Source organism: Bison bison, unplaced genomic scaffold, assembly GCF_000754665.1.
Source record: "Bison bison bison isolate TAMUID 2011002044 unplaced genomic scaffold, Bison_UMD1.0 scf7180017864384, whole genome shotgun sequence".
Taxonomy (NCBI): domain Eukaryota; kingdom Metazoa; phylum Chordata; class Mammalia; order Artiodactyla; family Bovidae; genus Bison; species Bison bison.
Genome location: NW_011494956.1, coordinates 1,096,832 through 1,111,281, shown reverse-complemented (window position 1 = coordinate 1,111,281; position 14,450 = coordinate 1,096,832). Strand labels below are relative to the sequence as shown.

Sequence of the window (14,450 nt, the reverse complement as noted above, 5' to 3'; positions counted from 1 at the left end):
TAAAAGACGCTTACTCCTTGGAAGAAAAGTTATGACCAACCTAGATAGCATATTCAAAAGCAGAGACATTACTTTGCCAACAAAGGTCCATCTAGTCAAGGCTATGGTTTTTCCTATGGTCATGTATGGATGTGAGAGTTGGACTGTGAAGAAGGCTGAGCGCCGAAGAATTGATGCTTTTGAACTGTGGTGTTGGAGAAGACTCTTGAGAGTCCCTTGGACTGCAAGGAGATCCAACCAATCCATTCTGAAGGAGATCAGCCCTGGGATTTCTTTGGAAGGAATGATGCTAAAGCTGAAACTCCAGTACTTTGGCCACCTCATGCGAAGAGCTGACTCACTGGAAAAGACTCTGATGCTGGGAGGGATTGAGGGCAGGAGAAGAAGGGGACGACAGAGGATTTGATGGCTGGATGGCATCACTGACTCGATGGACATCTCAGTGAACTCCGGAAGTTGGTGATGGACAGGGAGGCCTGGCGTGCTTCGATTCATGGGGTCGCAAAGAGTCAGACACGACTGAGCGATTGAACTGAACTGAACTGAACTGAACTGAGATCTAGAGAAAAGGAGATTTTTTTAACTATTAACTTGCTATAATTTGATTTTGGGATTGTTTTTTGGTATAGAAGTTAGATTTAAAGGACTTATGTAGCTTATGATTTTCTAAAACTGAGAGTCATATTCTGTGAATATTTTGTAGTTTGCAACTGGACACACTTTAAAATCATTATACTAAAGGCCAGATAAAATGTTCCTTTCTGCTGTCTGTATTTTGTCTAGAAACCTCATGGTGAAATGGCAGTATATAACAAGTATGACTAAGATGTATAATAAAATTTACCTCATGGTAATAGAAAACTGACAGCTCCCATTCTCATAGGCAGTGATGAAGGAAGCAATTAACTTTATCAAAAGTTCATAATGAAATATCAAAATTTATCTTATCTTTTATATAATACTCCATAAAGATGTAAAACATTTTCATGAGCAATTTTTTTCCCACTGAATCTTATTTTTTGGGGACCTGGCTTTTGTTTTAAAGTTAGAAACAATATTTGAAACTTAAAATGTTCAATGAAAAACAATCAACTTACTATGAAACTATTAACATTCTGTAAGTTTTCTAAAAGTATAACAGTTCAAAGAGTTTAGTCTCTGGTCAACTTTATAATAATAATTAAATTACTGTATTTGGTATTAACAACCTCTTTCTTATCAAGTACTAAGATTATAACCAAAGAAAAAAAAATTGGGGAATTTGTTCCAAAAATCAGCTTCTAGAATTATTATCTATAGTTACAATGCATAGTTTATATAATAACCATAATACCAGAACTCCAGCAGATATTTAAAACTTCATCCACAGAACTAAGGCAAGAAAATACAATACACTGCCATCCCCATGGCATTAACATGAAATCCATGAATGCCTGAGTATGGCTTATGGCTGTGATATTACTGGAAAGGTTACCCTCAGGTGAAAAAAAAAAAAAACCTTGGTAACAGGTATATGCTTCAACTAGATTGTATATCCAGAATAATTCAAAATTTGGATCTTAGTAAAATTTCTTTATGTTATGAATTTTCTGAGTTTCAGGCAGCAAGTTAAAACTACAAACCTTAATTAAGTCTGTGGTTACACAGAAATAGAACAGGGTTTCCTCTAGGCAAAACAGAACACAATACAAATTAGAAACTGAATTAGTTCAGAGGGTTTCCAGTCCAAAAAAGCCCTTTGTACAATCAAGAAAAAGTGCTCCTTTGGGGATGCAACTCTAAGTCACACAGTTTGATGAGTCAAGTTCAGAGTGAATTTTAGCTCCCACTCTATCCCTAGGCCTGTTTCACACACAGTGACTGAACTGTATCAGACATTAAAATTTACCCAAAACATTCCATTAATGTTATTTGTTTCTAAATTGTGATGCTGGACCACCTGCACCCATATAAAAATGCAGTTTCCTGGGTCTCATCTAGGAACTCCTAAATTTGAAGACAGAGGTCAAGCTGTATTTCTTAATTCTTATGCACATTAAAGCTTGAGACTATTAGTACCATGATGGTGGCTACTTTGTCTATTCTGTTTATAGTCAGATTCCACATCTGGAAGATTCCCTGATACAAAATAGGATCTCATTATTCATGGGCCAAATCAATGAAAACACTTCCCTAAAGCATTAGACATAACAGAACATATTCTGTATATAGAAGAACAGTAGAAAAGCACAGCACAGTATTTATGAACATGGACTCAGATCCTGATTTGTGTATTACTAGCTGTGTGATAGGGCAAGTTATTTCACATCTCGGTTTCAGTTTCCTCACCTGTAAAATAGGGATAAGTAACAAGATCTATTCACAGAGATGTTGTGAGAATTTCAGTTGATTTATGTGAAGCACTTAAAGAGAAAGCCCTCAAAACACATTTCCTAGTTGTTATCTATTTCTAAAGTTTGCCTAAGCATTTTCACCATCAGTTACAACTATAAAGGTCTTTTAAAAAAATAAACAAAAAACTATTTGGTAAAGAGGTAGTAACAGATCAAAAAGTCTATAAAATTACTTACTGGATCCATTAAAAAAACTCGAGAAGCTGCAGAAAGATTCAAACCAACTCCACCTGCTTTTAAGGACAGAAGCATTATAGTTGGAGACCCTGCTTCAGTGTTTTGAAAACACTGAATTGATTCAACTCTTTTTTTTTGGGCCATGGAACCATCCAAACGAGTAAATACAAATCCAGAGGCTCTAATGGAGGGGACAAAAGAGACAAGTAAGTTACTACACTATAAAAACATGTTAAGTAATTGTAATCTTTTCATTAAACCAATTTTTTCATTCATTTCTTCTGACAAATATGTACTAATCATCTACTAATATGTCAGGCTCTACAGTCAACGTTTTTTCCTATAAATTCAAGACTTAAACTTTAAAATTCTAAGTTCTCAGGAATATTCTTTATTGTTACTGTTATTTTAGATGGATGAATAAAACTGCTAAAACAGAAATAATGTGGTTTTTTTTGCGATTCAAATTAAAACATTTATATAAAATCCTTTTGCTCAAAGTGAAAAACACTGTTTAACTTACCTGAGGGGTGTTTCTATTAAAGACAGAAATGTTGTAAACTGAGAAACAACTAAACTTTTTATGTTGGGGTTCTTCTTTCTTAAATCGATCAATGCATGCATTAGAGCATTAATCTGAAAAAAATTAGGACACCCATTAGGTTCCATTTTAAATGGGAAGAGAAAGGTTCTGACATATTATAACCTCCCCAAAATGCAAATGTAAAAGATCACTAATTTTTTAAAAAAATTGAGACTATCATATTTTTCATAATCTTAAACCCTTTCTCTCTCCCCTTAAATTCACCACTAGATATAAACAAAAAGCCAGTAACCACCAACAAAGTATAATGCTCAAGTGACAAGATTAAAAGCAGAATTATTATTTTTAAATATGATTATTTATATAAACATAAAACAAATATTGAAATATTTGCACATGTATATTTACCTTCGAACTGGATGTCCATTCCATATTAGACTTTTTCTCAGTGTTGCATGCCAATTCTTCTGGAGGACATTCTATTAAACTGTCTCCATGTATATCATTTCTGCATAAAGGGCATTTAGCATGAGGCTATATAAGAAAGAACAAAGTACGAGTGACACTTAACAAAGGAACAGAAATGTAAATTTGCCTAAAACGTTTAAAAGGCAAGGTAAATTCCATATCCCTAATAGTCAGCATTTTATTAAACCTTTTATTAGATTCATCCATTTGAGATAAATCTGTACATGCTGAACTCCAGGCAGATATAATGTTCTAATGTAGGAAGTGGGATTGGTAAGAGAGCAAAAGTAGGTAATCCTGACAAGCAGCAAGAGCTTGAAAAAATAAATATTATTTTCAGCCAAATAAAGAAACTATGAGTAACAGTTTCTTGAGCTAATTAAAATTCAGCATACTAATTGAAACTATTCTTTAGAAGAAAAACAATTCCTTCTTAATAGCTTATAAAGTAGTTCAGATATGTTAAGTCCTAGCAGGTTCATTCAAAGCAGTTGTCTGGCATACTAATAAGATTATCTCTAAAAGAACTACATACCAAATACCATTACAATACAAAAGATTCTGAAAATATGTACAATCAAGAGGTGCATTTTCCCCTGTATGTATATTACCTCTCCATAAAAATGTTTAAAAAAATTATACTTTAAAAGGATTGCTTAAAGGATTATTCCACTTCATATAAATTTAGACCTACCTAGACATAACAGTCCAATAGCCATGGCATGGCAACTAAGCTGTTTGAATATGGCAAAGACAAATTGAGATGTGCTTTAAGTGCACAATACCACTGAATTTTGAACTCCTAAGTTTAAAAAAAATCATATAAGGCATCTCATTAATAATTTTTATATTTTAGATATACTGGATAAATAAAAATGCATTATAAAAATTGATCTGTTTTACTAGAAAATTTTAAATTACCTTTGTGTCTCACATTATAAGTCTATTTCTTAGAAATGATCTGAAGAGTCAGAAGAATTAAAACACTGACTGTGAAATATACCTCCAAAGCTATGTCTTTTTATATGACAAGAGTTTAGTTACATGAAATATAAACACTGATAAAATTAACTATAAAAGGTGCACTAGCAAACCCAAATGAAAAACTCCTTATAGTCTTTGTTGGGCTTGGGTTTTCATTATACTCATCACTGGAACTCCACACCATCAAACACGGAATTTGTACTAGGCATAAAACTCACCTGCTCATTCTGAATGACTTGGCAAATACAAGGTTTACAGAAGACATGTGCACAATGTGTTATGACAGGGGCCATTAAAGAATCCAAGCAAATTGCACATTCTTCATCAGAACCTGAGCTCAGAATTAACTTCATCTTCTTTATTAACTTCTTTCGTAGTTCTTCAGGTGTATCATTCCCTAGAGAAAAGGCTGAATAATTAATTTCAGAGGAAGACTTGTAATACGACTAGACAATCTTAATCCTCCTTATATAGGGTAAAGTTTTGCTTGGGTAGTTCTTAGTCTTTTGTTTTTTTATCATAGGTAAAAAGCATGACTTAAATTTGAATTTTTAAGAAAAATTCAGAAGTTCCACATAACATACCTTACACAGAAACAATATTATAACACAATCTGCAGGTACTACCATAGAATAAAAGGCAATTTGATCCTTTCTTCTAAGACTATCATTGGGAAACCTGGAAAACCTCATTAATATTCCATTTCATTGTTAAAGAGGTTTTTGAGTATATTTCCAGTTCAGTCCTATACTAAAAATCAATGTTCATTTGACAAACCAAATTTAGGCCACATGAACAATTTCTTATTTTGACTTAAATATCTCTAATAAATATAATGTGTAAACCAATCACATTCACCTACCTGAAGGACCACTGGAAGACACTGCATTTGCAAGAAGGTGTGTATGACAACAAATCTGCCGCAATCTAAGCAAAAGACCCAGGACATCTGCATAGTGTGCAAGGACAGTCCCTTCATTAAAATACCTAGAGGTGAAAATGTTAAATACTATGAAGGCCTCTAAAAACAGTATTTCCTATTCTAAAACAGCACACACACACACACAAATAGCATTGTTCTCTTCTTCCCTAGAAATCACTTCAAAACAAGAATGGAAAACAGAAAAGTAAACTCTTACCTTTAATGAAACCATGAGATTTACACCAATAAAGCAAAGTATATGAGAAATGGCTACAAACTACAGGTAATGTCAAATAGGAAGATAATGAGAGAGATGACTGCAGATCTCAAGCAGACCTGCCAGAGCACAATTCTTCAAAATAGGCAGCATGCCCTAAGGAGAAAACCACCATCTCTTACATGCAGAAACAAAAATAGGGTGCATGGCTCATGGCTTGAACATCCCAGGACAAGTTTATACCAGGACAGAGGGAAGACAAACTGAATAAGGAAACACACTGACCTAGTGTGTGTGTTTGTTTTTTTTCCAGAAAATACTACAAGCACAGCATTCCATATCATAGGGAACCCTAAAGCTTCTGATCTCTGTTGCAAGAACTCACATGTAACACCCTGAGTCATAATTAAATAGGATATATTTCCTACCAGTCAAAGATACAGCTATGATTCCTATCCCTTTGTATGATGAATCTCTTGCAAAAAGCTAGTCCAGAAAGAACTCAGGACATTCATATAAGAGTAATAATCAGCACAGATCAAGGGAGAAAGAAAACTCACCAGAAAAAAGTTTCCATAGAACAAATTAAAAATTATGACCAAGAATTCTGCCATGATAATACCACTCGATAAAACAGTTCCTCCTAAAAAAACACCAATAGCTTAAGGCAGAGACAAAACTTTGAAAAGGTATGGCAAAACAAAACAGAGATCAAAAACGAGCCTGGTACAGCTAAAGAGTGAGAAAGAGAAAAGTGAACTATCAGAGAAAGCCACAGCAAAGCCAGCATAAAAGAGACTGTGTGGGTATGTGCTCAGTCGCTTCAGTTATGTCTGACTCTTCGTGACCATATGGACAGTAGCCCACCAGGCTCCTCTGTCCATGGGATTCTCCAGGCAAGAATACTGGAGTGGGTTACCATGGCCCCCTCCAGGGATTCTTCCCCATACAGGTATCAAACCCCTGTCTCCTGCATTGCAGGTGGATTCTTTCCCACTGAGCCACTGGACTAGCCATTGATAAAAACACAGGAAAGAATGTGGGAAACAGGATTGAAAAAAAGCAAAATTAAACAGAAAGATATAAAAGATTAGAGTAAAATGATACCTATGAAAAAACAAAGACTATCCAACCTACACAGAGAGAAATAAAATGATGGAGCAGAAAGCAATATTTAAGAAAACTTTCCCAAAGTGGGGTACAGGGGTACCTGGACTCTACAGATTTAAATGGTACCATCTGTTCCAGGGGAAAAAAAAAAATCAACAGAGAGAGGTCCTCGTGAAATTGCTGGACTTTTCTTAAAAATAAAATCAAGGTTTTCAAGGGAAAGATTCAATATAAAATATAGAAAAAAGACAATAAAGTTTCTGAAGGAAGAATGAGTGATCCAAAAATTATATACCATTATATAACAAGGCAATCTGATATTTAAGTATTAAGGCAATAGAAGAAATATAGCCTAAGGGTTAAGAGGACAGACTTCAGAGCTAAACTATCTGAATTCAAAACCTGACTCTCAGTTTAACTGTGAAACCTTGGGCAGGTTTCTCAACCTGTGCCTTGAGCTTCCTCAGTTGTAACAGTGGCATAATACATACCTAATAGGATTGCTATATTAAAAAAGTTACCACATGCAAAGCATTTACAATGGTGCGGAACTACAATGAACGATACATATGTGCTAATATTATTAGTAAGGGTAGTATTATGGCAACAAATGCTTCTCAGTATTCAGGAATACAGGCTTCCCAGGTGGCACAGTAGTAAAGAATCCACCCGCCAACGCAGGAGATGCAGGAAACTTGGGTTTGATCTCTGGGTCGGGAAGAACCCCTGGAGCAGGAGATGGCTACCCACTCCAGTATTCTTGCCTGGGCGTTCTACACAGTCCATGGAGTCATAAAGAGTCAAATGCAACTGAGCACGCACACAACAACAACAATGCAAGAACAGGCAATATAAAGATTAAACTTACAAATTCTAGAATCAAACTGCCTGAGTTTAAGCACCAGCTCTGTCATTAGCTGTGTGACACAAGGTAAGTCAACTAACTGCCTCCATGCCTCAGATTCTTCCTCAGTACAATGTAGGTAATCTTTGTACTGACTTAATAGAACTGCTGTGAATTAGTACACATAAAGCACTCTCAGATGCATTAACACCTAGTAACTGCTCAATGTTTGTAAATGTATTACCTATTAAGATATTTTTAAAATACTTATTTAAGAACAGTTTCAATAAAGTTATTTTTTTTTTCAATCTTTCAAACACAATAACATTTACCAATAGTCTAACTACTTCCTGGCATCACTTCTTACACTGAAAATCATTATTTCAGTTTAAGAAATTCCTTTCGAGTGCCAGATACTGAAGTAGAAGCCTCCTCCTACCTCACCAGCTACTTCTGTCTTGTTAGAACTCTTCTCTAACTTCACTCACTCTCTTGGTGACCTTATCCAGTCCCATGGCTTTAATTATCATTTACACACAGGTGACTTTCAAATGTGTATCAAACCAAGATAATTCCTATGAACTTTAACCTCATATCCAACTGAGTATGTGACATCTCCACTTGGAAAACACACAGGGATCACAGAATCAATGTGTCCAAAGTGGAGTTTCTCATTTTCCCTGAAAAAATTCTGCTCCTCCCATAGATACATTCTGCAAATGGCAATTTCATCCTTCTAGTCACTCACGTGAAAAACCTTGCAGTAATCTTCCACTTCTCTCACACCCCACACTATATAAATCAGCAAGTTCTGTTGGCTCTCCCTTCAAAATGTAACAAAACCTAGGCATTTCTCACCCTCCTCATCACTACTACTGCAGTAAAAAAACACCATCATCTCTTACTTTGATTACTGCCACTGTTCTCCCTGTGCTCACTCGCTTCAGTCATGTCTGACTCTTTGCAACCCTATGGACGGTAGCCCACCAGGCTCCTCTGTTCATGGGGATTCTTCAGGCAAGAATACTGGAGTGAGTTGCCGTGCCCTCCTCCAGGGGATCTTCCCAAGCCAGGGACCGAACCTGCAGTTCTTATGTCTCCTGCACTGGCAGGCAGTTTCTTTACCACTAGCGCCACCTGAGACCTGAGAAGTCCCAACTGTTCTATTTATGCCTTATTACTAAATAACACAACAGCCAGTGATACTTTAAAATAAAATTAAAATTAAGTCACTCTTGCAGTTCAAAACACTTCAGAGGTTCCTAAATCTCATAAACAGTAAAAGCCAAAGTTCCTGAAATATGCCACAATGCCTTACATAACTGTCACCCGCCCCTACTCCAACAGCTCTCTAGCATCATTACTATTTTCCACCTTGCTCATAGTCTCCAGCCACAGTTGCCTCTTTGTTGCTCAAGTTTCTCTAGTTTGCTCCCAATTCAGGACCTTTACACTTGCTGTTCCCCTCTGCCAGAAATGTCCCCTAGCCCCAGTCTTCTCTAAATCTTTTGCCACATATTACCTTCTTGGTGAAATGATATTCCCTGAGCACTATAAAAATTTCAAGTTTTAGTCTTTAATAGGTTTATTTTCCCTATGTATACTTTTTTCAATGCTTTTAATCTTCTTCCATGTCACAAAAACAGGAATAGAAGCAAGCAAGGTCTTCTGACTAGCAATTCAAAACTTGCCATTTCACATAAACTTTTTTGCCTAACTGTAGGAGTTACTTACCTGGTGAATTATAATACTATTTCACTCCAACTATTAATTTGTAAAAAAGTAGTTTGAATACTTAAAAACAAATTATACTTCAGTGTACTGAAGGCTTTTATAACTTACATTTTTAAAAAGGCTCTTCAATTAAAGTTAACAAAGAAAAAAACTAATTTCTAAAATGACTTTCTTTCTCCATACCTTCCAATAGTAGCTTTGCCTTCATTTTTCACAGACTGGTAAATCTTTCTCTCTTCATCTGAAAGTGTAATGTGCTGAATAAATACTTTACGTTCTGGTAACTCCAAAACAGGTTTTCCTTTAATTTTGCTTGTCTTTGTTCTTCTAAGTGTAATATTTTTAATTAGGGACTGCAAACGCCTAGTCAAAATAAAACAAATAATTATATAACTTTTTATTCCTACATAAGTTGATTCAATGAGAACAAAAATAAATATATTAATCTGTTAGTTTTATAAACTTAGTAAAGATTTGGGAAAAAAAAATGTTTAGGGATTTTTATCCAATCTGATAATGACAAACATATTCTACAGGGAAAATTAGAGCAACAAAACGCATCTAAATTTGCTCTCAATTCAATACCTGTCACAGTTTAATCTTTTATTCTGTCCTTATTTTTCTTATACTCGTCTCCCCATTTTTCTAATCACTAACCCTTTTTACTTAAGTCTCAATTCTGTCAGCTATATCACCCAATGTTTGACACTCAAATTCTTAATAAGCACCTATTACGCACAAGGCATTATAGTAAGTATCATAAGTTCATAAATATGAGTAAGATCTTATCTTCAAAAAGGCTCTCCAGTAATATGAAAATCAAGGTATGTAAATAATTTTTATAAAATAATGAATACCAAAAATAAAAACATGATGTGACAATTCAGAAGAGGGATAAATGCCTTTTTAGATTCTACAATCTTTACACTCTCTTTTCTCAGTATCAGGGAAAAAAGGAAGCATATCAACTCTTTAAAAAAAGATATTTTCCTAACACTGAAATATAAATACAATTTCTTAAATTAGAATTCAAACAGTTGATTCTAAGGAATCAAGTAGATAATACTGCAAGCTACGTTAGTGGCTTTTGAACCTTTTTCACTGTAACTCACAGTAAGAAGTTTATTTTACTCTATCCAACAAACACATACACAAACACACACATGAGGAGAAATGAATACTTCACAAAATGATACTGTGTGATACACTCTGCTGTTTTATTAAATCTTCTACTCTATTTCATTTTATGTAATGAACAGCTATAATGCTAGTTGCCATCTTTATGATTTTACAAACTGCTAATGAATCCTAAACCCTGTCTGAAACCCACCACTGTAGCAAAATATCTGAACCACGTTAGCCGAATACCTTGCTTTTAAAATGGCTATCACCAAGTTGACTTTTATGTTCTCAACTTTTATCTATCTCCACCAGAAACAACTTTCTCTTTTGTAGAAACTCTTGGTGATGCCACTGTATTATCACATCATTCAATTATCACTCTAAAACTATCTAAAGCTTATCACTCAGTTATGAAAATTTAGTGCATATTGGATTCTCTGAGCATATAATGTTTTTCCTATTACTGTTTATTAATGGTGGTTTTGAGGGTAAGAGTAACACACAAAGACCATATAGCTCTGCTCTTTCTTCACAGTTTTGACTAAAATCAGTGGAAAGTCTGGTTAACCTTTCAGTGATAGTTAGAAATTTTCATCTCCATAAACAAGAATACTTAGATTTTGAGAGTCAAATGCATTAAGCTGTGAACATGTTTTGGAGAGGAAAGCCACAACAGTCAGGTTAAAGGGATAATGAAAGTGGCAACTGGTTCAAGCTGCTAACAATTACTTACAGCTATCAGTTGTGAAATTACTTACCTAAGTCCAGCTTCATCTCCCATTGTGACAGGACGCTGTATTGTTCTATGCCACCATTCTCTATCAACAAATGGTTTAAGTTTTAAAAAGGAAAGAAGAGACCACAAGTCCTTTAAAGAATTCTGAATTGGAGTGCCTAAAGAGAATAGAAAACTCTTATAATTCTACAGCAAGAGTACACAGTCAAAATATCCACATGGCCCAATTAACTGAGACAACACTTGACAATGGGCACTTAGTTCTAAGCATACCCACTATTAAGCTGTGACTATAATGCTTTGTTAAACATACAGACAATCTCAAAATCCAGTCTGGCTCTAACTTTTAGCTCTCACTTGCCATACTAACAAAAAGAACACAGATCCCGTAAACTTAACTTTCCCCTTATCAAGAACATTTGTTTATCAGATTTTTAAATCAGCAGCACTAGAAAGAAGAAAAAAAATAATTTTTGAGTTTATATTCTTGTCCCCATCTTCCAGTACAGTTCACATGTAGCAAACAAGCTCCAAGATGGGAAACAGAGAAATCAAGATTCTGATTGGAGAATTAAAGTGTCAAATCCAATGTTGAAAAATTATGCTGGTGACTGTTCTATAAATAAACTATAATTCAAATGTTGCTGTATCATGGGCAGTTATGAAAAAAAGTCAGTTTTATAAAATTATTTCTATAATTAATTTTTGGAAAGACTTTATATCCACTTCAAATTTACAAGTTACCTCATAACTTACTTAACAATATGTATTTTGGAATTAACTTTTCTAAAGTAAATGCTATCTCAAAATCCAGTGAGATAGTATATGTTATCTCAAAATCCATATCATTACCTGTCAAAACCCATCTTCTTTCTGCTTCTAAATCAAGTACAGCTTTTGTTTGCTGAGCATTTGGATTCCGTATGGCATGGCCTTCATCCAGGATCACTCTTAGCCACCTTATGCTATGTAATGGACTGTCACCCTTAGTCTAAAATGAATATTTCATATGAATTAAAAACATGGGAAATTAAAATAATATTTTATGTAATTTGATAACATGAGTTCTTATCTTTTAATATCATCACTTACTATGTGGTAGGTACTTCTTTAAGCATTACATACATTAAATTATTGAATGTTCACCAACTTATAAAGTATTATTATTCCTATTTTACAAATGAGAAAACTGAAGCACCAAGGTATGGTATATGTTGCTCAAAGTACCACAGCTAGGAAGTGCTGAGCTAGCATTCAAATCCAGGTTGTCTAGCTTTCTGCTTAGATCATGGTTCAAAACACTAAGTTATCATGCCTCAGAGTCAAACATATGACATATGATGTCAGCTATAAGAATTACTTGAATATAACACAATGACTTTTTTATGTAAAAATCAACGTTCTTACCTGAAGACTAAAATTTTTATAATAAAGTATTTTGGAGAACATTTTCACTTAACAACTGGAACTAGACAATTGAAATCCTAAATGAATTGGGAAACTCCTAAGTTTCAGATATTAAAAAAGCTTATTTTTAAATAGAGATAAACAATTATTAAATCACTGTGACAGAAAACAATATTCCAAATTAGAAAAAGAATTCATTGACCAATTGCTGGATACACGTAAATTCAAATTTAAAAATTTAAGTGGTCTAAATATAAAATATTCCTAAATTATCTAAAGGAAGTTGAACCTTCTTTTTTTTGGCAAAATATTAAAAAAACAATTTTCTCTTGTGGCAACTAGAGAGGCAGAACAGCAGCATCACCCTCTAAGAGGTGACACCCAGGGCCTGCCCTCCACACCTGTTCATGAGGGCAAGGCAGCCCCACACCCCAGAAGATCAGAGGACGGGGTCCCCACACTAGCTGTGATCACAGCTGGAAGGACAGCTTGATGCTCAAGTTTCTCCATCTGTGCAGTGATGATGTGGCAAATTCCACATCTAAAGAAACCCAACAACTCCTGAAACAGAGATCCTTAATTTGGAAGTAGAGCCCACAGAGGGATTCAGGGCACTCCCACCAGTTCCTGAAATTATATGCTAAATTATGTGGATAGGTATGCACATAAATGGTTCTGAAAAAAGGGTCTAGAGCAGCACTGTCCAACAGGAATGTTGTGCAAGCACATATGTCATATTCAATTTTCTAGTAGCCACACTTAAGTAACAAGATATAGGTGAAATTAATTTTAATAAAATATTTTACTAAAAAATTTCCTATTTATTTCTTATATATTCAGAAAGAAAAAAGGGAAGAATATAAAGCCTAAATTTTAGAACACTTTAGAAACCTGAAGCAATTTCTTAAATTCAACTTCTGAAAATCTCTTGAGTATCAACACACTTACACCATAGTCATGAGTTAAAATATTGTATGTAGTCAAAACAATATCCTGTTTTGAAAGCAATGCTGGGTCTCTAACACGATCAGGACCATAATAAACATAAAAATTCAAGTGCACATCTGATTTTATGTGTTGTCCAAACTGGTCCTAAAAGAAAATTAGAAATATTTTAATAATGAGAAGATTAGTATCAGGTTTAATATGTATATAAAATATACTGTCTTGGCAGTTTCACAAGTCAAACTACTAAAATCCCATAAAAACAAGTTTCACGAAATCTAAACTAAAACAATAATAACAATACTAATATTTTATTGCCAGAGAAACTGACATATTTACAGTCATAATAAGTTATATAAATTTTGCCTGGCCCTATCAGTAAGCGGCTGCTTCATCTTTAGAAGTTAAAAGCAACCAAGCTCTTTTAAGATAGTAATTAGGTTTTTTTAAATTTAGTATTCTACAAAAAGGATCTTTAATGATTCCAGTTTAATCTTTAAAAATTAAATAATAAAAGAACAGTTAAGGAATATTTTCATGAATGTAGGTAGAGTTTCAAGCACAGTATCCACTTTCATTCATTTATTATAAGACTACTATTTGTCAGGTATAAACTAGAAAGATGGTACAGCTAAAGAAAAAAATAAGACCAGGTTGCTGCTCTCCTGGTTGATGTGAGAGTTGGACTGTGAAGAAAGCTGAGTGCCGAAGAACTGTTGCTCTTGAACTGTGGTGTTGGAGAAGACACTTGAGAGTCCCTTGGACTGCAAGGAGATCCAACCAGTCCGTTCTGAAGGAGATCAGCCCTGGGATTTCTTTGGAAGGAATGATGCTAAAGCTGAAACTC

General features: G+C 34.5%; 1 protein-coding gene across 1 annotated transcript in view; it reads right to left on the bottom strand.

Moving 5' to 3' along the window:
- The window catches only part of HLTF (helicase-like transcription factor), a 64,902-nt gene that overhangs the window by 7,572 nt on the left and 42,880 nt on the right, over positions 1–14,450 (bottom strand). The window contains exons 15-23 of the mRNA XM_010858121.1: positions 13,607–13,750; positions 12,104–12,242; positions 11,274–11,409; positions 9,577–9,756; positions 5,429–5,553; positions 4,785–4,963; positions 3,523–3,648; positions 3,094–3,206; positions 2,571–2,751 (exon numbers count right to left, since the gene is read on the bottom strand). Of these exons, the coding sequence (XP_010856423.1) occupies positions 2,571–2,751; positions 3,094–3,206; positions 3,523–3,648; positions 4,785–4,963; positions 5,429–5,553; positions 9,577–9,756; positions 11,274–11,409; positions 12,104–12,242; positions 13,607–13,750 (1,323 nt within the window). The remainder of the gene's footprint in view (positions 1–2,570; positions 2,752–3,093; positions 3,207–3,522; positions 3,649–4,784; positions 4,964–5,428; positions 5,554–9,576; positions 9,757–11,273; positions 11,410–12,103; positions 12,243–13,606; positions 13,751–14,450) is intronic.